At 41.6% G+C, this 23821-nt stretch overlaps 1 protein-coding gene across 1 annotated transcript; it reads left to right on the forward strand.

The window, feature by feature from the left end:
- The first annotated feature begins 221 nt into the window (after positions 1-221).
- LOC127495066 (olfactory receptor 52E4-like) lies at positions 222-1211 on the forward strand. The gene has a single exon (XM_051861477.1). The coding sequence runs from the start codon at positions 240-242 to the stop codon at positions 1209-1211; it is 972 nt and encodes a 323-aa protein (XP_051717437.1). The 5' UTR covers positions 222-239.
- The last annotated feature ends 22610 nt before the right edge of the window (positions 1212-23821 follow it).

A 23821-nucleotide genomic window follows, 5' to 3' on the forward strand; every position in this document is an offset into this window, starting at 1 on the left:
ACAGCTGTGTAATTAAAAGCAGCTCACAAGCGTTCAGACAGTCACTGTCGTTGTTTGCTCTGACTCTAAAGATTTATGTTTATTTATACAGGTCTGTGATTCAAATGTTATGCAGCAAATATATTTGCATGTATATTTCCTCCATTTGAAAATAGCTGTTAAATGTGTGAATTGACAATTTATAGAATTCTCTACATTTCTGTTTTCAGCTTGTGCAAAACAACAAATGCAAAGCTGCAATGAGTTCTAAAAATGCCAGTTTTTCCCAGAGTATCCTCATTGTTCATCCTGAGTACTTTTTCATCATTGGACTTTCAGGTATACCGTACAGCACTTATTACTATATTTTCTTATTTATCACATATTTCTTTACTATAATTGGGAACTCTATAGTCCTTCTCATTATAGCTCTTGACCGAAGCCTGCACAGTCCAAAGTACATTGGTGTGTTTAACTTGGCTTTGGCTGATATTGGTGAAATTAATGCACTGATTCCTAACATGATGAGGACTTTTCTGTTTAACTCACAGTACATTTCCTTCAATGCTTGTTTGGCCAACATGTTTTTCGTGTTCCTCTTCAGTTCTATGCAAAGTTTCACTCTTGTTGTTTTGTCATATGACCGCTTCATTGCAATTTGCCTGCCATTAAGATATCATGCTCTTGTGAACAATACCAGTATGGCTTTAATTTTCACAGCAGTATATGTATTTAATTGCGCTGTGGTGTCCATGATGGTGTCTTTTATCACCCGACTTTCATTCTGTGAATCTAATATGATACCAAGTTATTTTTGTGATCATGGACCAATTTATAGGTTGGCATGTAATGACAATAGCCTTAACAAGTTTATGGCATTTCTCATTGCATCTTTATACTTTGTAGTACCATTGATCATTATAGTCCTGTCATATGTGGGCATTTTTCTTGCTTTAACCAAAATTACATCTTGGGAAGGGCGTTTAAAAGCCCTAAAGACCTGTGTTTCACACCTTTTGTTAGTAGGAACATTTTTTCTTCCCATATTCTGTGTATACTTTTCGCAACTCTTGCTGTCTCTCTCACCCAATGCAAGGGTCATCTGCACATCTCTGGCATATGCTGTTCCACCAATGCTAAATCCCATCATTTATGTCTTAAACACAGCTGAAATCAAAGATATAATTCAAAAAGTGTTTAGAAACAGATCTGTTGAAAGTATTTCAAAATGATTAAAATGTCTATGAATTTATGTTGTAAAAATGGGAATTAGATTACCCATATGAAGATTGCATGCTCAGACCTCACAGTGGTTTCTATGATTTACAATACAAAATAATGTTATTTATACGCTTAATAATTAATGAATCCAGCTAATTTCAAATGTCTATATTGTAATGCTTGAATTCTTAGTTACTGATCCCAGGACAAGTCAAGTCAAGTCATCTTTATTTATATAGTGCTTTTTACAATGCAGATTGTGTCAAAGCAGCTTTACATTGATAACTGGTATATAATTTTGGCTGCACAGCAGCTCTTAAAGAAAATGGTGTCCTTGTCAAAATAAAAACAGATAAAAAAAATACTTATTTGAATGACTTTTTGTGAGCAATCGTTACTATGTTGACATTTCATTACCCTTAGAACATCTTTCACTGTCCTTTTTAAAAGTTTTGCTTCATTTTCTCATGAAATGCTTGATTTTTAAATAAAACAAAATTTCCTAATGTATTCCTATTTGAATTTGTAATACAGAGGTCCATTTTGACAAGCATGTTGGTTTGAGAGCTGCTGATATGGCTCTTTTTATTGTCTTTCTGCATTTGTGGTTTTCTCATTTATTTTTCTTTGCTGTGCAGTAATTAATAAAAAAGTGTAACACACAGATGTTTTGGCAATTTATTTAGAGTGACCTGGAAGGGACATGATCTGTTCTCTTAATTTTGTTGTGGCTACAACATCATAGACCCTTTTCATGTGACGTCATATAACGTTCTGACTCTAAGTATATGTTTACTTCCACCAGTGGAATGATCGTGCCACTAGCATTACGTTCACACAGTCTCTGGTACATCTGCCACAAATAATGCTAGAGCAGTGGTTCTCGACCAGGGGGCCTCAGTGATCCTCCAGGGGGGCCGCGAGGTAACTTAAAATTAATTTAAATATATGAATATAATTTATTAATTTTATTATTAATATGTTAATTAAATAAATAAATAAAAAAAAAAAAAATAACAAAGCACCTCTTTGCGTATTCTGTGATTGTTTCGGAGCAGTGTTAATTTTGACAGCAAATTTTGATTTAGTTTTAGTCATAGTCTTTTGACTAAACTGGCATTTAGTTTTAGTCATATTTTAGTCATCGGAAATTGTTTTAGTTTTAGTCGACTAAATATCATAAGATTTTAGTCGACTAAATCTACAGTAGACTTCTACAGTCGACTTCTAAAATCTAATTTAGTTAAATTGTAATGCATTAAGTAAGTATTTCTCTAACAATACACAGATCCAATACACTGATATACATCTGATATTCTCCAAACTGTTTATGTTCACTTAAGACAACCAACTGTACTTTACTTGCCAAAATGGACGTTTTTTGACCGTTTAAGTGCAAAAAGACACGAAAGAGAGCTCAGTTCAGTACTTTTCAAGGATTGACACACTTATCATTGAGGTACTATTATAGTTTTTATTAAAAAAAAAATATATATATATATATATATATATATATTTTTTTTTTTTTTAGTTTTTCTACTTTCATTGTAATTTTAGTTAAAAGTTTTAGTAATTTTTTGTGTTTACGTCTTTTAGTTTTTGCTTTTAAATGTCATTATAGTTTTTTATTTCTGTTTTAGTTATTTTAGTACATCAGGTTAAGCCAAAGCTTGGAATCTAGATGAAATAAAATAAGTTTTAATTTTTTATGTTTTAATTTTTTTATTTCATTTAACGTTTATTTCAACTAATGAAGATTTTTTTATGGTTTTAGGTTTAACTATAATAACCCTTATACTTGTAAAATATATAGAATAATGTGTCAAATAATGTTATTAGTTTTTCCTTCCTGTGACAGAAGATACAGTAGATTACTAAGACTTAAATATAAATTAAATTAAGTTAAACACAGTTTGTTGTGTAAACAAAATAACAATAATGACCAGGAAAAAAAAATTATAAACCATCCTGCATACACTGTGACTCTTATTCTGAAATGTCTGCACTGTAGCAGGCTGCTCATTTACGTTCAGATGAGGGAGATAAAATATGCATTCTTACAACCGTCTAAAACATATTACCATATGAACATCGTGTAGTAAACATTGTCATAATTCATCAACATTATCTTATAAGCAATCTCTTGGCATAAATGTGCACTATTCATTAATTGCGAAGCAGTCTGAAGTGCTGCTGGACGAGCCTGTAGAGCGCAACAGCGCCTCGTTTTCCCGAGGTTAGATCAGCACGTTACACTTCAAATGTGCGCATCTTCCACACAGGACAGCAGTCCTGACTGGATATCTTCCCAAATCGTCCCTCTCTATCATTTTCGTTTCATTTTTATTCGTTGACAAAAATGATAGTAGATTTTAGTCATAATTTTAGTCATTCAAAACGCATTTTTATTTAGTCATCGTCTTGTTTTCGTCTGTGAAAAAATGTTGCTGACGAAAATTATGACGAAAATTACTCGTCAACAAAATTAATACTGTTTCAGAGCAGCCCAACAAGCCATTATTGCAGTCAGAAATACAGACTGCACGGCGATTCAAAACACCCAACCGCTTCATGAACATAGGCAAACTACATCTCTCAGTTGGATAAAGAAAACCAATGTCGCTAATAAAGTTTTGATGGATGATGATTGTAATAAAGGTAAAGACCATTATAGTGACATACAGGAGTTGTACATTAGGCATGAGCGAGTCTGTTATTATTGATGCGCAAACAAACGGTGCATGTGCGCTCTCGGCTCATTGATCACAATAACATGGTATTTCTGCATGAACACAGTTCAATATGCTTGCGTAGTTGTCAAAATGAATGTACTGTGAGTTTTATAACATGTTTGCAGAAGAAGCGTGATTTGCAGAAGTTTGTGAGGATCAGTCAGTGGTGTTTATGTACATTATGGACATAAGACGCTCCAAACAGACACGATTGCTTGTTCTGACAGAGGACCCGCCTTCAGATTGCTAAGTTTCCACACATTCAGAATGTTTTTATTTTTAATTTGTATTTTAGTGTGTTTACTAATTCTGATGGATCCGTATAATAGCTATATGCAGTTATTTGGCATCTCCCTGTGGTCTTGTTTGGTATGGCAGGTTGACTTGTGCTTATTTAAAGGGAGGGTCTAATGCTATTTCATGCATTCTGACGCATTTACACTGTTAAAGAGTTGGATTCTCATGCTAAACATGGCCAGAGTTTCAAAAAACGAGTTGAATGTATTTCTGTGCCAAAAATACTCTTCAGATTTCTCACAGACTTCGGACAGTTTTTTTTTAGCACGGCCCTTTATTACGTAATAAAGGGCGGAATTCCTTGTACGGGCACTTCTCCCAGAAGAGCACGCGCGCACTCATCGACCAGAGCGAGAGAGCAAGAGCACGCCATCAACACGCTTCGTTCGGCTTTACGGAAGTCATCGGCAGCCCTGCACAGGACTTGCTCGAGAAAGAATATCACTTAGTATCACTTTGTTTTTAGACTATGAAATCAACAATGTCACCAAAGAAGTGTTTTTGGTTGTGAGGGAAAGATAACCTTGCTTCCCAAAGAATCCAGCGTTAAGTGGAGCTGAGAGTTTTGTGCTCACGCATTATATTGATGCGCTCTCGATATTTGTCATTAAAATAACCGTAGAAACTGATAGTTGCAATCAGTTTTTTATTGGTTAAAATGAATGGAGAATATCTCATGTTTTTCCGCGGCTGCTCGAGCCCTCAGGATCGGCGCTTATGGTTTTATAAACAAGGCTCAATTCGACGCTGGATTTACAGATCATTTCGAACAGAAAGATGGAGTGGTCACAGAGATAATGATCCCAGTCATGAGTTGGAACCGCAGGTGGTAAGTAAAACTGCATTAAATGCCTGTTTTGTTGGCAATAGGCACCTAAGTGCATATAATGTAAACAACACAAACGTAGTGAATTCATAAATTCATTATTCATCATTCACTATAGTTATATTCATTATAGTGATTCAAAGGTTATCCAGGGATAATGCGATGGTGTATTGTGTGTGTTTAAATACATTTGTTTATCTGACCATCGATAGCTTGCAGATGATCGCTACACAAAAGCTGCGTGTGCTCGTCACTCTTTAGCTTCGCCCACGGCACGCCTCCAGGAGCTCGGCTGTTTTCGGAAAGACCTGGTACAGCGTATCTGTCTTTTATAAATCTGATAAAACTAAAGACTCTTCAGAGATATGAAGGATGCTATACTACTCTATAGGTACTCAAGATTAACATGAGATTGGCAGAAACTGTGTGTGTTATGTACCCTTTAAGTTACTGTATAACTGAGCAGAGTAAGTATTTTGAAGTTGTCTGTAGTGACACTTTTGTAAAGTATGTTTGCAAAAAGAAACTCTGAAAGTTTAAATCTATCTTGAATTTATTTTGTTTAATAAAATAATAACATTGAGTTGAAAAGTTAAAACATGTATAAAAATGTTTTTGTGAATAAAAAAGGTTGGGGTGGAGAGGGGCCTTTGGAGTAAAAAAGGTTGAGAACCACTGTGCTAGCGGATGACTGCAGCTGCCTACTCTCAAGGCAAGGAGAACAAACTTGGCAAAATTTCCCGCATTTCTTTGGGGTTCTTAGCCTCCATGTTGTGCATTTAAATCGTTTAATGCTCAGCTAGCCATGGATTATCCCTTACTTGTCAGCATTTGACAAATAAACAGAAATTCAAACAATACTTAGCTACTGCTTAATACAATGACTTTATGTACAAGAATAATAAAGATAAAATAATAAGCTTATACTATTTAAATACCAGTAAAGTGGGATCTGTATTTTTCAGTTTTATTTTGATGATATAATAACAAGCGTAGCGTCAGTTCTGGCAGATCACGTCAGTCAAGCTGGCATCAGCTGACGTCTACCTATAGGAATACGATGCCTGTCACAGCATCCATATATAAGCTTCAGTATTATCAGTAGCTATCCTATTTCTCAGGAGCTAATTATATGGCAAATTCGACAGACAAAACAGCATCATCTCTCTAGGAATTGTGTAATTGGGAATTTAGTGAGAGGGATTCGTTCCCCACATGGATTTTACCTTTTGAGCACACGAATTTGCCGCATTGATCATAAGCCGCCTGATTTGGAAGTAGTGATGGGAAACCGAGGCTTTCTGAAGCGTTTGAGGCTTTCATCAAATTGTGCCGAAAAATGGTTCATTACTCAAAGCTTTTAACACAGTGCGCATTAGTGACATCTCGTGGTCAGACTTGTTTTCTGCACCTTATTTAAATCATCGCGGAGCAGATGTACGGTTTGAAAAAGCATGTGACCAAACAAAGCGTCAGAAGTCCGTGACATACGGAATCACTCTTGTCTTGGATCAGTACATTTCTATCTAATCTGATCTAATCTCATCTAAATTAATTTGTGACAATGAGACCACAACTCGTGTCATGTGTAGCCTGGTCAACGGATTCACATATTGATCAATAATATAAAATATACAATGATGTGATCATAATTGACGTGAGTAGTTGAAAAAATATTTTGGATGAGCTGTTTAACCGTTATGTTTTGTTCGGGGTCTCTGAGACCCCAGCAATAAAACATGATTAAATGCATTTTCCTTTTATGCATCAGGTGAAGCGCCAATTTTTTCAAACCAACTGTCCCGACTTTCCGATACTGCATGACGTTCAAAATGGAATTATTCTGCTGTGGCGCAACTCGTAGTAAACATGCTCGTTCTTAAAGCTATAGTTGCTATTGAAACGATTGTTCTTAAAGCTATGATTGCTATTGGAAACATGCTTGTTCTAAAGGCTACCTAGTTGCTATTGGGAACATGTTGTTCTTAAGGCTATCTAGTTGCTATGGAAGGCAAATGTATCAAAAATGCTTGTTACCTAAGCTTCTAGTGTTATTGCCACATACTATAAGCACATGCTGTGGTAAGTTTATTTGGGTACATGCTTATCTTAAAGCTGTTGTTTTAGACTTTATGCTTTATGCTCTTTATGCTATCTGGTCATATTGCAACATTCTGTTAAGTTAGCAACTTTCTGCGGCTTAAAACGTATCCAGAGTATTGTAACATGCTTGTCCTTAAATACACGAGACAAATTCAACAATTACAGAGGTCTCTTATTCAACACTAATGTCGTAGCTTGATGATCCCGTAAAGGAGTGTGGAATCATGGGAGCCGTCATCTTCACTTGCACAGCTGAAGAAATCAGCCCGACGGTAGCAGAAATCATGTTCATGATGAGGAAGCACACTGTCACTAATTTAATACTAGTCTGTGACTATACAACATGCTTGTTGTTGTATTGGATTGCTGCTTCTAGGGGTGTAAGCTTCCCCCAGTAGATCTTTCTCTTTACGTGTTGCATGCTAATGCCACAACGGGTATTTGGAGCTATGCTGCAGGGTAGATGCTTCCCCGACCAAAATACTAGCTAATATAGTTTTGTTATTACACAACATGCTTAGTTGTATCAGATTTTGCTGTCGTTAGTCTGAGCTATTGCAGTGGGTGTATGCTTCCCCAACCGTACTCGTTTATTCTAGTTCTGCGATTCTACACCAAGCTTGTTGTATCAGATTTGCTGCCACTAGGGGTGTAAGCTCCTAAAAAAAAAAAAAGTTTATGTATTAGGCAAAAACCATCCTCGCGAGGGAGCATTTCTGCACCGCATGCGCACACAACAGTATCCGCTTGCAAAAATGCGTTCTCGCGAGAACGGCACCGAGTAATGCTCGCTCGACCCTGGCCCTGTCCCAAATGGCACACTTCATGTGCACTTTTGGTCTTGTGGACTTACAATTGCCGCTACTTGTGCCTGTCCGTTAAGTCCACAAGACCATAGGGTGTCCCATTCGTCATTTAAGCTTAAAGAAGGGTGCTCGTGAGTGCCCCCTTTGCGGCTACTATGCACCCTTGATGCCACTTCTGCTGAGCCCGCAAGACTGTGAGCTACGCAGAGGACTTTACCCAGCAGTCAAAGCGGCATTACGTTGTGGAAGTGCAGACTCAGAGGAAGACCATGAGGGTTTAGGGTGCCATTTGAGACAGGGCCCCTCTCTACGCCCTCTCAACTGCTCAAGCCCTGCTCGCTCATCAAGTTGACTTTTGAGACTGAGGTTGTAATGAAGGGTCGACAGAGTGGGGATCCATTTGCAGCTTTTATTAGAATAATCACCAATGCAGACAGGGGCAAGGGCAGAGACATAAACAGGGACAGGCAATGGTCAAGGCAGGTGGCAGACAAACGGTGTTGGGTCACAGGCAGAGATCAGGGCAGGCGGCAAGCAAACACAGTCCAGTACACAAGCAAAGATCAGGGCAGGCGGCAGAGAATCACAGAGAATAAGCAGTCCAACGGCAACAGAGTAAACAGTCCACAAGAAAACGCTCAGTAGTGATCACCAGGGCAAATCAAGACTTCGCGATGTGTGTGTGTGTGTGTGTGTGTGACTTAAATAGTGTGAGTGTGATGAGGTGCAGGTGTGTGCGCAATCAGTCCCAGGAATGAGGGCCTATGGGAAACGTAGTCCGAATGGGAAACAGTCAATATTCAGGTGATGGCTCCCTCCGGTGGTGCAGAGGAGGAGGCGCGGGAGCCACATTCGTGACAGAGCCCCCCCCCCGCAAGCAGCTCCAGACGCGAGGTCTACCACGTGGTCGAGGGGCCGGTCTCTCCGGATGCGTCCGATGAAACTCCTCTATGAGTGATGGGTCCAGGATATCATCCGCATTGACCCAGGATTGCTCCTCCGGGCCGTACCCCTCCCAGTCGACTAGATACCTACCCCGGCGCCTGGAATCGAGCAGCTCTCGAACCTGATAGTCTTCCTCGCCTTCGATTATCAAGGGTGGGGGGTTGCGGGCTTCGGCTCCCTCCGACTCTCCTCTCGGACCACCAGAGGGTTTCAGCAACGACACATGGAAAGTGGGAGAAACACGGTAATTAGCAGGTAAATTTAAATGAAATGATACAGGGGTAATTTGCTTGAGAATTTGGAAAGGCCCTACAAACCTGGGACTGAGCTTTCTGCATGGAAGTCTTAGACGCAAGTCCCTAGTTGACAGTCAGACCCACTGTCCCACGGAGTATTCAGGATTGGGGCGACGATGTCGATTGGCCTGTATCTCTTGCCTTCTTACAGCGCGTTGTAGGTGGTGATGGGCCAGGTCCCAGGTCTCCTCGTATCGTTGCATCCACTCGGTTACTGATGGCAGGTTGGATGGTTCCCCGGACCAGGGAAAGAGTGGCGGTTGAAAACCCAAGACACATTGGAAGGGCGTGACACCAGTGGCAGGTTTCCGTAGGGAATTTTGAGCATATTCGGCCCACAACAGGTAGCGGCTCCACTCTGATTGATTTCGTTGACAGTATGTGCGTAAGAATCTGGTGAGTTCTTGGTTCATGCGTTCGGTTTGTCCATTGGATTCAGAGTGGTAACCTGAGGTGAGGCTGATGTTGATGTTTAATTGTTTGAAGAAAGCTGTCCATACCCGGGATGTGAACTGTGGGCCCCTGTCAAAAGTCATTTTTTGAACCGGGTCTATAGGTTACCGTGAACTGGAAACGGGTGAAGAACATGGCCCATCTAGCTTGCCGGGGATTCAGACGTTTAGCAGACCGGAGGTATTCCAGGTTCTTGTGATCGGTGAGTATGGTGAATGGGTGTTGCGCTCCCTCCAGCCAGTCAAGTCAAGTCAAGTCACCTTTATTTATATAGCGCTTTTTACAATGTAGATTGTGTCAAAGCAGCTTTACATTGATAACTGGTACATTGTTTGGCTGCACAGCAGCTCTTAAAGAATAGTGTCAATGCAGGCAGATCAAAGCACTGTTGAATATCAAATGTCAAGTCAAGTGTCCCCAACTAAGCAAGCCAGAGGCGACAGCGGCAAGGAACCCAAACTCCATCAGGTGACATTAGGTGGCAGACAAGTGGCAAATTGGTGTTAAAATGGAGAAAAAAACCTTGGGAGAAACCAGGCTTAGTCGGGGTGCCAGTTCTCCTCTGGCCAACAGTGCTTTGTTACAATTCAGGTTGCTATCATAAGTCCAATAGGATCGCAACATTAAAAGTATTTATTTCAGTTCCATCCAATTGTGGATCGTATTCATCACGCCGGTATGGACGGTTGTTGAGGAACTGTGTCGTGGCTGTCGTGTCGATAAGGCCCTCACAGTGGATGATCTAGTTGACTCAATCTCTGCTGATACGTCAGGGCTGCGTTGTGGTCGTGTCAAGGTGCAGGTCCTTGGTCTCACCTGGATACAGCCCGGATCCGGTTGACTACGGTGAACCTCGGGATAAACAGAAAGACTAATATTAGCGTAGATGCCATTCTTCTTCTGATGTAACGAGTACATCAGGTGTTATAGGAAGTGTTCCCGGTTCCGGCTGACCTAATTTATGCAGCCTAATAATCCTTTAACGGATTTGAAAATATAAATTGGTAATGTGGTATGTGTATGCCAGGTTAAAGAGATGCGTTTTTAGTCTAGATTTAAACTGACAGAGTGTGTCTGCTTCCCGAACAATGCTAGGAAGATTGTTCCAGAGTTTAGGTGCCAAATAGGAGAAGGATCTACCGCCTGCAGTTGAATTTGATATTCTAGGTATTATCAGCTGGCCTGAATTCTGAGATTGCAATAGACGTGAAGGACTATAATGAATTAGGAGCTCGCTCAGGTACTGGGGAGCTAAACCATTTAGTGCTTTGTAAGTAATTAGCAAGATTTTAAAATCTATACGATGTTTAACAGGAAGCCAATGCAGTGTTGACAGAACTGGGCTAATATGGTCATACTTCCTGGTTCTAGTAAGAACTCTAGCTGCTGCATTTTGTACGAGCTGTAGTTTATTTATCAGGCGAGCAGAACAACCACCCAGTAGAGCATTACAGTAATCTAGCCTTGAGGTCATGAACGCATGAACTAACTGTTCTGCATTTTTCATTGAGAGCATATGTCATAGTTTAGATATATTTTTAAGATGGAAGAATGCGGTTTTACAGATGCTAGTAACATGGCCTTCAAATGAAAGATTGGTATCAAAGAGCACACCCAGGTTCCTAACTGACGATGAAGACTTAACAGAGCAGCCATCAAGTGTTAGACAATATTCTAGGTTATTACGTGAAGAAGTTTTTGGTCCAAAAATTAGAATCTCTGTTTTTTCTGAATTTAGTAGTAGGAAATTACTGGTCATCCAATTTTTTATATCAGCTATGCATTCCGTTAATTTTGTGAATTGGTAAGTTTCGTCAGGGCGCGAAGAAATATAGAGCTGAGTATCATCAGCGTAACAATGAAAACTAACGCCATGCTTCCTAATGATATCTCCCAAGAGTAGCATGTACAGAGTGAACAGCAACGGTCCTAGTACTGAGCCTTGTGGTACTCCATATTGAACTTGTGATCGATATGACATGTCTTCGTTTACTACTACAAGCTGATAACGGTCAGATAAGTATGATTTGAACCATGACAATGCAATTCCACTAATGCCAACATAATTTTCGAGTCTATTTAAAAGATGGCTGTGATGCCTGGATGGCCTGAGCTGGGGAAATTGTGAACTTGGTAAAGCAATTTGTTGCGGAGGTGCACGGGTACAAAAGTGCGGTTTGGTGGGCAGTCTGGTGGTGGTGCTGTTTGTTCGTTTGTCTGAGTGATTTCGGTCATGACGTCCCACTGAACCGGAGCGAGCAGCAGTTTGACAGGAATAACGTTTTCCTCGTTCTCCGTCCGTTCCACCTCCTCTACCTGATGAGATAGTGTGTCTGCCTTGACATTTTTTGAACCGGGTCTATAGGTTACCGTGAACTGGAAACGGGTGAAGAACATGGCCCATCTAGCTTGCCGGGGATTCAGACGTTTAGCAGACCGGAGGTATTCCAGGTTCTTGTGATCGGTGAGTATGGTGAATGGGTGTTGCGCTCCCTCCAGCCAGTGGCGCCACTCCTCCAACGCCGCCTTCATTGCCAGTAGCTCCCGATTGCCTACATCATAGTTGCGCTCTGCTGCCGACAACTTTCTGGAGTAGAATGCACATGGGAACATTTTTGCTGGATTACCTTGGCGCTGTGAGAGTATGGCCCCGATGCCTGTACTGGAGGCGTCGACCTCGACTATGAAAGTGAGTTCTGGGTCTGGGTGGCGGAGAATGGGTGCGGTGGTGAATCGTTCTTTCAGTTCTTGAAAGGCGTGCACCGCCTCGTGGGAATAGGGTGAGGTGTGTGGATTGTCGCTTAGTCATGGAAGTTAACGGGGCTGCAATGCCACTGAAGTTTCGTATGAACCGCCTGTAGAAGTTGGCGAACCCCAGGAATCGTTGTAGTTCTTTCAGCGTGCGTGGTTGAGGCCACTCAAGCACCGCCCTTACTTTACTGTCGTCCATCGCCACTCCCTCCTGACTGATGACATAGCCCAGGAATGATGTAGAAGTACGATGAAACTCACATTTCTCCGCTTTGGCATACAGTTTGTGTTGAATGAGTCGTTGCAGTACAGCCCAAACATGTTGGATGTGTTCCTCGAAGGTTTTGGAATAGATGAGAATGTCGTCAATGTAGACTATGACCCAGCGATTGAGCATGTCCCGAAAGACGTCGTTAATGAATGATTGAAAGATGGAGGGACTGTTGGATAGCCCGAATGGCATAACAAGGGTCTCATAGTGGCCGGTAGCAGTGGAAAAGGCCGTCTTCCATTCATCACCCTCTCGGATACGAATCAGGTTGTATGCACACCGGAGATCCAGCTTGGTGAAATACTTGGCTTGCCTTAGCTGCTCTAGGGCTGCGGGGACCAATGGCAGAGGGTAGCGGAATTTAACTGTAATGTCGTTCAGTCCTCAATAGTCTATGCAGGGCCAAAGACTGCCGGCCTTCTTTTTGACGAAGAAGAAACCGGATGCCGCCGGGGATGTAGAAGGTCGGATAAATCCCTTGGCCAATTCTTCCTCGATGTATGCTTTCATAGCTGCTGATTCTTGCTGTGACAGGGGAAATATTCTGCCCTTGGGGGGCATGGTACCAGGTAGAAGATCCATAGCACAGTCACTGGAACGGTGAGGAGGTAATTCATTTGACTTGCTTTTACTAAAAGCAACTACCAGATCAGCATACTCAGCAGGTATGTCGGGCTCGTCGGTGTTGGACTCGTGAACTGAAACGGTCTGAACTGGTATGGGAGTGATCTGTTTCAGACAGTGTTCGTGACAGGTGGCATCCCACTGAACGATCTGGCCCTCCTTCCAGGAAATAAGCGGGTTGTGAGTTCTGAGCCACGGGAGACCAAGGATGACTGGATTGTTGGGTGAGTGGATTACATAAAATCAAATGCGTTCGTGATGAAGGACTCCCACTTGCAGAGTGAGTTCAGTGGTGATGTGCCCCACTCTTCCTCCTCCGATGGGTCTCCCATCTAGCGCCTCCACTGTTAATGGAGAGTTACAGTCTGTTAGTGTAATATTGTGTTCTCTGATGAATGTATCTGACGTGAAGTTACCCGCTGCCCCAGAGTCCAAAAGTGCATGCGTGGTTATGCATTGATCACTCACTGTTACTTGAATGGGTATTTTGAGGCAGTTGGAGGAATAGTCGGTGGAAAGTGGAGAACTCACCGCTTTCGGGTTAGATGGGTTGGGTCGGATGGGGCAGTTGATCTTGATGTGGCCGGCCTGACCGCAGTACAAGCACAAATTAAGTTGTCGTCTCCTTTCTCTCTCCTCTGGACGAAGCGGGGTGTACCCGAGCTGCATGGGTTCTGATGTGGGATTGGTCAGAGTGGAAAGACGGACAGGGCGTCGTGATCGGAGGAGATTATCAATATGAATGGTTAGTTCAATGAATTCATTAAGCGATTTTCCCTCGTCCAGAGACAGCCCCTTGCGAAACAATAGTTTCAGCGTGTCCTCGACCCAGTTCGTTTGAGCGGCGAGGGTTCGAAAGTTAAGAGCGTATTCGGCAGCTGTGGTTTTACCTTGACACAGCGACAGCAATTGACCCCCTGCGCTTTTGCCTCCCTCCGGATGTTCGAAGACCTCTTTGAAGCTTCGCAGGAAGGCAGAAAAGGTGGGAAACACAGAACTATCCTCGCTCCATACAGCCGTGGCCCAATCCAGCGCTCTACCAGTCAACAGGGAGCATACGAAGGAAATCCGACTGGACTCGGTGGAATAGAGAGTTGGCTGCTGGTTGACGAACAGAGAACATTGAAGAAGAAATACCTTACATTTTGCGGGGGAACCATCAAACTTCTCCAGGAGTGCGAAGTGTGGATTTACGACGGGAGCGGCAGTAAAGGCCTGACTGGTGGGAGCCACTGGCGGTGGCGTGGCGGCCTCGGCGGCGTCGAATCGAAGACTCTGCAAGGTTCTTACCAGCTCCTCGGTAAGAGAAGTCAGTCGATTCAGTTGGTGTTGATGAACCGCGAGCTGGTTGGCCTGGGCGGACAGCTCGGTGGAGATCTGCATGATTGCTGCTGGATCGCTGTTTGGTGAAGTCTTCTGTAATGAAGGATTGACAGAGTGGGGATCCATTTGCAGCTTTTATTAGAATAATCACCAATGCAGACAGGGGCAAGGGCAGAGACATAAACAGGGACAGGCAATGGTCGAGGCAGGCAGCAGACAAACGGTGTCGGGTCACAGGCAGAGATCAGGGCAGGCGGCAAGCAAACACAGTCCGGTACACAAGCAAAGATCAGGGCAGGCGGCAGAGAATCACAGAGATAAGCAGTCCAACGGCAACAGAGTAAACAGTCCACAAAAAAAACGCTCAGTAGTGATCACCGTGGCAAATCAAGACTTTGCGATGTGTGTGTGTGTGTGTGTGACTTAAATAGTGTGAGTGTGATGAGGTGCAGGTGTGTGCGCAATCAGTCCCGGGAATGAGGGCCTATGGAAAACGTAGTCCGAATGGGAAACAGTCAATATTCAGGTGATGGCTCCCTCCGGTGGTGCGGAGGAGGAGGCGCGGGAGCCACATTCGTGACAGAGGTGGGGATCAAATGTCAGATGTTTCCGCTCCTGTGATTGGTCATTTTCAACACATACCGCTTGTTAAGTCATGACCTTAGGATTTTTTTTTTTCCTTTTCTTTTTTTTTTTAAATTCAATAATTAATTATGTATAAACAACATGGCAACACCAATACATATTTGCATTACGATATAAAAAAACAGGTAATAAACATGAAACATGAGGAATAGTCTATAGTCATTTCAATAATTGAGAATCAACTTAGAATACTTTAAATCCGTTTTTGACCATTATTTATTCATATCACACATTTAAGTCAATCTTTAAAAAAAAAAAAAACATCACGGTGAATGTGGAGATTCATTTGTAAATTGTGAGGCAAATATTAATCAGTTAATACTTTAAAAGCCTAATTTGGATAGGCAGATGAAGATTAAAAAAAAAAAAAAAAAAAACCTCACTCTGTGTTACAGTACAGAAGGGTCGGAGACAGGATATCACAGACAAGGATGTTTATTGATACCAGCAGAGTGAAAACAGCAGTGCAGGTGAGTATATGACAACGTGAGGATGAAATACTGAAGTGCAGATGAGTTATACTGTCCTTTGTGGTTGCAGACGTGGTGAACTTGAATGGCGTTGGTATGGATGAACGTAGAATGAGGAGAACACTCACACACAGACTGGGAATCACACAAGGAGATCTGGAGACGCTGGAGACAGGTAAGTAGTTTGGTAGGAGTCCTTGAGGTAAGCATACAGGTAAGTTTAGATGCAAACGAGACTGGACAATGTGGCTGTGTGTGTGAGTGCTCTATATAGTGGTGTTGATGAGGCTGTGATGAGGTGCAGGTGCCGGTGATCAGTACTCAGGGGAAGTGGTGCGCTGTGATTGGTGAATGGTGGAGCCTGGCGTGTCTGTGACACTCTGGGGGGTCTGCTAGAATATTTTAAACTTATGCATGAAAGCGGTAAGAAATGTAAAATTACAAACTTTATTAAAATAACAATTCAGATAATTACTAGGCAGTGTATGTCTCAGTTTAGTGAGCAAGGTTTTGGTCATGACCTTGCTCTGTTTGACTAGGAGAAGATTTTGTTGATTCCAGTTACTGAGTGTGCCTGGAAGCATTTTTATAAAGGGCTCATCACTATTATTAATAGACATGCGCCTCTTAAAAAAAATATCATGTTAAGGGTCGAGATAACCCCTGGTTCTCACCCACATTATCAAATTTGATTCATGAGTGTGATGTTGCCTGGGCTAGAGCATGGCATTCCGATCTTCAATCCGATTGGCTTTGTTTCAGACAATTACACAATAGATGTACAGTGATGATAAGGAAAGCTGATTACTTCTTAAACAAAACAACTTGCAATCTAGACAAACCTATGACATTTTGGAAAAATATTGACTCCATTACTTGTGTATAAAAGGCTGCAGGACTTCCTTCATACATAATGGACAATTCCATAAAAATCTCGGCAACTTTGTTGCTGTCGGGTCATCACACAAGGCACCTAAAACTAAAGACATGAATATTGATAAGGATAATAGAGAAAGACTTTTACTGGATCTTAAGTTTAGTTTTAAACCACTCTTAATTTGTCAGATTAAAAAAGCCCTTAAAGGGGTGGTATAATACCATTTTTACAAGATGTAAAATAAGTCTCTGATGTCCCCAGAGTGTGTATGTGAAGTTTTAGCTCAAAATACCCCACAGATAATTTTTATAGGATGTTAAATTTGTCACTTTTTGAGGGTGAGCAAAAACGCTCAATTTTTGTGTGTGTCCCTTTAAATGCAAATGAGCTGCTGCTCCTAAGCAGAGGGTGGGGTTTCAAGAGCTCCTGTTAGCAGCGCGGATTACCTCACGAAGACTCACTGAAAATGTCAGTAACTGTTCAGCCTTTGATGTTCAAACCAAAGTCGGACAATGATGGAGAGAAGAAGTGACAACATTTAGAATGCAACAGGATGTTTCTGAATGGTTAGTTGCTTAATTTATGTAGCTGATGTGGGATTTCTTAAAATCACTGATTAGCATATTCTGTCATGATAATCTATAAATCACTCATGTGAGAACTGTTGTAAAATGCCTACAGAGCCAGAGAATATACGCTGCATAAAGACAGAACAGGTATAGTTTAGTTTAATTACGGTTATAACTTATGTTGTCATCTTGCTTTTATGAGATGCTGTTGCATTTGTGTTATGTACTGTATTGCAATAACATGGCCTCAGCCCTTTGTTGCATGTTCTCGGAGGCAGGGTTTATGTAAATTTTAGGATTAGTGATGTCACCAACCCGGGAGAATTCTTTAAAAGAAAAATCTCCCTTTGCTTTGAACTTTGAGCACCATAACTTTGCAGATGTTGTTTGCGCTCAAACAGCAACATTACACACTAACTAAAGTTAAAAAAGTGAAATCATAATGAACCACCCTTTTAAATTACTGGATGTAAATAAGTCAGCTGGTCCTGACCAATTAGAACCATTTTTTTTTTTTTTTTTAACTAGCTGCAGATCACATAGCTGTCCCTTTGACATACGTATATCTATAATCTTTCACTTAGTTTAAATGAATTTCCAAATATATGGAAGTCTGCATTTGTTATTGTGTTGTTAAAAGGAGGAGATTCCTCTGATATGAATAACTATAGGCCGATTTCTAAACTTTGCATTTTGTCTAAGGTTTTTGAATCTCTCATTAGTCAGCAGCTGATTTCATATCTGACTGAACATGACATCTTATCACATAATCAGTCAGGCTTTAGGAAAAAACACAGCACAACTACAGCTGCTAACAGGGTTCTAAGTGATATCATTGAGGCGCTTGATAGAGGTCATTATTGTGTTTCTGTAACGATTAGTCCAGACTGAAGGTGAAATGATGAACCCAAGTGCAGTTTATTGAATTATCCAAAGTGAACAAACAAAGCAACCAGTTGATATGAACTTGAACAGACTTGAACTTGAACAGACTTGACTATAAGACTCACCGACAGCAGAGTTACATAAACAATTCACGACCAAGAAACATGGGGAAGACAATGGCTTAAATACAAGAACTTAGAGAACACATGACTAAGACAACCAATGGGGAAGTGACACAAGGAACAAGGGAACCAATGACAGAACAGAACTGAAAACCACATGACCATAAACAACCAATCAGAACATGACACATAGACTAAGGGAGAACATGAGGAGCAAAGGAAGCATGGCACAAACAAGCAACATGAAACAAACTACAAAATAAAAGACATGAAAACATTAACATGAAAACAAAACCTAAAACTATATGTGACAGTTTTACTCTTTATTGACTTGACTAAGGCTTTCGACACTGCTGATCTCATTATACTGAAAACTAGACTGAGATTAACTGGATTGTCAAATGATACAGTTTCTTGTTTTGAAAGCTATTTACTGGACAGGACATAGTGTGTGCAGATGGAAGGTCATTCATCTACACTTTTACAGATTATGAGGGATGTTCCTCAGGGGTCCGTTCTGGGGCCTTTACATTTTATCATTTATATTAATAATCTTGATTTCAATATTAGTAATGTTAATTTTCATTTTTATGCAGACACTGTGATTTATTGTAGCGCACCCAAATTACATCAAGCTGTGTCCTTACTACTGTGTGCATTTGTAAACAAGGGACAAGGGACTGGTGAAAAGGAAGCCCCAGTGGAAGAAACCAGGGCAGTGCTGAAGGAGTCAGGGAGGGGAGGATGGGAGGAGTGGCCAGGTGTTGACCCAGAGTACAGCCAGGATGAAAGCCCACTGCGGGGTCGATGGAGGGAGGAGCCATGAGAAAACATGGAGAAACAGCTAATGAATTCTGGGAATAATTCTATTATTATTATTTGTTTCACTGTGGTTTACAAAGGTGTGGGCGTGGTTGAATGCCCTGTATCTGTGTTTTTGCCTTCCCTTTGTCTCTCTCTCTCTCTCTCTCTCTCTCTCTACTCCTTCTCAGGCCAAATCACCACCACCTATAGCTCGTTTGTGAGAGCGTGCCTGAGACCAAGGCTGTGCCGAAATCACCCCCTATACCCTTAAATAGGGCACTATTTGAGGGGACAGCCATTAGTAGTGGTGTCCGAAACCATAGTGGACGATGTTGAGTGCACTCATTCAATCCCACAATGCACCGCAATAACGAGTGTACAACCGATGCACGCTTAACGGCTAAAGAATACCCATAATGCACTGTGAGAGTCACGCGCTAAATGAATTCCCACGTCTTGCCAGGAGATGGCGCCCGCAGCTGAATCAATCATCTATTCATTTCCAAAATGAGGGTATAGGGGGCGATTTCGAACACAGCACAAGAGTATATTGGGGCAGTTAAGAGTTTGCTGAGAGAGATATTGTTACAGAGACAAACTCCTCTGATCCCCTCCTCTGGCCAGCAGAGGGCGCCCTCACCCGAATACTGACACTCGCACATACACTACATTTCCCATCAGCCCCGTACCTGGTACTGATTACACCACCCAGCTGCAGCTCGTTGGCTGGCCTATATAAACTGTTCCTGCACCAGTCCTCGTTGTGAGGTCTTGTATTACTACGGTTTGCATTTCTGAGTATTATTTCTTGTTTTGCCTATCTGTTGTGACCCAGTTTGATTACCCGTTTACGATTCTCTGCTGCCTGCCTTCTGGACTATTTGCTTTGTGTTTTGACCTGTGATTGTTCTCCGCCTGCCCTGATCTCCTGCCTGTTTTACGACCACGACTTTGTCTGCCCTCTGTCACTGTACCTGCCGGTACTGACCACTGCCTGTTTGACTACATTTTATAATAAAGCCTGCTTATGGATCCTACCTTGAGTAACGAGTCATTACAGATATGCTTCTCCCCTGCTCCAGATTGAACTCTGTGTTGAATTCTCTGCTTGTGTTTGCCATTTAGAGACAGTAGTTGTGTGTTAGCAGTGGCTAACTGAGCCTAGCAGTAATCTGTGTTAACAGGAAGTGTTCAGAGATCTTATTTTAAACTAAAAGCTAGGGAAAAGGTATTGTGTTCCTTTTTACTTGTTTATTACTGTTGTGAGGGAAGCTGTAGGGGGAGAGTGCCTTTTTTCTTTTAACTTTGCTTTTGTCGCTGTTTTTGTACAGCAAGGGAGTTGAGGGAAGTTTATTTGTTTTCGTTTGTCCCTTCTTAGGTTAGTTAGAACTCCTACTTAAATTAGTTAGTAGACTGTTTTGTTTATTTTAGGCCTTGCTCTCCCCATTGCTCCCCATTATCCTATGTTATGTCTTATTTTCTTTTTTGTAAATAAAATCCTTTCTTTGATATATCATCTGGTGTCATCTTCTCTCTGGGACAGTGGATTAAAATGTGCTCTCGCCTTTTCTTTTCTTCCTTACTCGTTTATTTATGCTTTTTCCTTTGTTACTCCCCTCCGGACCCCTAGACGGGTAGGGGAACGTAACCAACGGAGAACAAAACGTTGGAAGTGGAGCCCTTGGCACAGACAGAGCAGATGGAACCTAACATGACCATTGGCTTCGGAGAAAGCCGCAATGAATGAGGGGGGTGAAGCAACCAGCGAAGACAGGAATGAAGTTCTAGATGTATCTTGATGAAGAGGCGGGAGAGGAAGGCAGGGCAAGATCAACATAGAAAACTCAGATTCTATACAGGGCGAAGATGCAGGTTTTATGCTGGGCAGGTCCAGCGGTGATGATGATGACACAGAAGATTTAGGGTGGGGTAGGGTGGGAAGCACTAACTGTTTCCCAATCGACAAGCCATTCCTTCTCTGTGTCCAGCTGCACCAAAACTCCCACTGGTACGGATGTAGTTGGCTCAAACACCTGGGGCATGTTCAAGCTCAAACTGTTGCGCAATTTTTTGCTACGGTTTTCGGGTTGAACAACATGTTTCCTGGAAACGGTGTGCAACGGTGTTCTGTTTCAGCAATCCCTTTGGAACAGGCTAGTTCTACACATTCCCGCTGCACCACTGCATTTGCCTCTGGCTCCTGCACCACAGAAGTTGGCTCCTGCACCACTTAATTTGTCTGTTGCTGGACCATCACCTGCCTGTGCTCCAAAGTGGGCACCAGTCTCAAACCCCCAACAAATGCATAAAGGTACATTAAGTTCATTCCTAGCATAATTTTTCCATTGATGTATTTTCTGTGACTTACCTATTTAAATGTGTGCTATAGATACAAAGCTATGGACGCACAAAGCAAATGGCTGAAGACTTTCAATCTCCTGTATTAAAGAAAGTAGAAGTGTGGAAAAAGGTAGCTGCACAAATGGATATGACTTTGGAGCAGAGGCATGTGACAATAAGTTCAGGCAGTTAAAACACAGGTTTGTTTTGATACTGGCATTTGCATTATTTTACTTGAAGACATTTGCTATTTCTGGGTTTCTATTATTAGATACAAAACAATAGTGGACAGTAAGAAGAAGACTGGGAGTGGTGCCAGCAGCTGGGTCTTTTTTCATCAATGGAGGACCTCTTGGCTGATGATCCCTGTGTGGATCCGGTCCTGATCGTGTCATCTTTTGCTGGTGATAATCTTTTACATGTTTTTTTTTTTGTTGTTTTTTTTGTGCCACATCAACATGAATTAGCACATTAGATGAGTTGAGTGCAGTTTAATCAAAGAAAATGTTATATTTATGCTTTTATAAAAATCTTATACATTATTGGATCTTATTTGTAAGTTTTAATTCAATCACTCAGTGATATCATAAAATGGCCTTACATTAGCATTCGTGTTGGATACAAAATAGCTCCAATGTTGTCATCTACTTTTACTGTGTAACTTGGTAGTGTTGCTAACAGCTTTATTTGAAGGATGTATATTGTGTGGCTCAGGTAATTCTAAGCTAGGTTAACTGGATGTTTAATTTAGCTTTGTTGGCACATGACTCTAATTTACAGTAGATGCAGACATGTGTAAGTCCATGTGAGAACCGCAAAATGTATTTGTCAGAGGAAAGTGATGTTTGCTGCCTTGATCATTACCATTTTGAGGCCACCAAGTTTAATATTTCTTTCCACTCAGGATCTTCATCAGATCCAGTTGGCCCAGGACCATCAACTTCACAACCATCAACTTCACAACCATCAACTTCACAACCTAAGCCACCAGCAGAACATGGCAAAAAGAGAAGGCGCAAGTCTGAAGCACCCGAGTGGTTTGAGCACTGTGTCACTGAGCAGAGGAGGCAATATTTTTAATATTTTATTTCCATTCTTCTATGAAACAAAAACATCTGAAAACTTTGACACAAAAAAATTAGTTAAACAGAAACTTTAATCACCCTCCACCAAAAATAAAGCAAGTTCATCCCTTTTTCTTTGACCCGAAGTATTTTCAGGGTGTCCTGCTTGACAATCATTGTCATTGTTGCCATCCACCTCTTCGCAATCCTCCATTTGATGGCCTTCCTCCCTCAAGAGGAAATTGTGTAGAACACATGCAGCTGTGATAACCACTGGTACTTTTTTTTAAGGTCTTCCATGGGCAAGTACTTCAGTCGTCTCCAAATGCCCTTTCAATCACAACTCTGGTTGAGCTGTGGAGTGTGTTAAATTGTTTTTGACTTCGGGATAAGTGCCCATTATCTCTGTATGGTGTAATGAGAGATGTGCTGAGTGGGTATGCGGAGTCTCCAAGCAGGTGGTAGTCACTTCTCATTACATCCTGGAGATGGCCATATAATGGGCAGTTCCGAAACACCCTAGCATCATGCACAGACCCCGGCCAACCAGTGTACACATCCAGGAACATCATCTGTCCTTTCCTGTTTATGTAACCATTTCTATAGAGTGTGGGTGCTGGGATGGGAATGTGTGTGCCATCGATTGCTTCAATGACTCCAGGGAAGCCAGTTTTGTCCTGAAAGCCATTTGCCAGGTTTGCAAACTCATCCTTTTAAAGAACACAAAGAATGGCCTTCTCAGCTGCCATAGTTGCAACTCTTGCGTCATCAGAACAGGGTGTTTAATGCATCACCGTTTCCATTTAAAAAAACGTTTTGTTGGAGCCCTGATCAAACTCACTGTGGCACTTCAGCTTTGGGGTGATGGTCAGCGCTGTCATCCTCACAGACCTGTATAAATAAACATAAAGCTTTAGAGTCAGAGCAAACAATGACAGTGACTGTCTGAATGTCGTTTGTGCGAGTGTGCAAAAGTGAATGGAATAATCCATGAAAGAAAGTCCTTCCCTGGCGAGGGCAGTGAAAGCTATAGCATAGTCCATCTTCTAGGTCCAGTATTCTGTAACGCATTTAGTCTGATGATGACGAAAAAATGCCAAAAGGAACAAATCAAACAAGGTTTAATAAAGAACTCAAAAGCAGGTAATCCCATCACTAACTTTAAAGGGTTAGTTCACCCGTTTATCATACTGAGCCGGCGTTCTGATGTAGAACCTAGAAGTGCTGAACTTAAACTGTGTAGGAAAATGACACAGTGACAGAAGAGAAGATATTTTTGAATAAAGTCGTTATTTTTGTTTTGTTTTTGCGCAACAAAAATATTCTCATCGCTTCATAAAATTGAGGTTCAACCACTGCAGTCACACTGAATATTTTAACGATGTCTTTAGTACCTTTCTGGACCTTGAAAGTGGTGG

Source organism: Ctenopharyngodon idella, chromosome 15 (genome assembly GCF_019924925.1).
Source record: "Ctenopharyngodon idella isolate HZGC_01 chromosome 15, HZGC01, whole genome shotgun sequence".
In the NCBI taxonomy this organism is placed as follows: domain Eukaryota; kingdom Metazoa; phylum Chordata; class Actinopteri; order Cypriniformes; family Xenocyprididae; genus Ctenopharyngodon; species Ctenopharyngodon idella.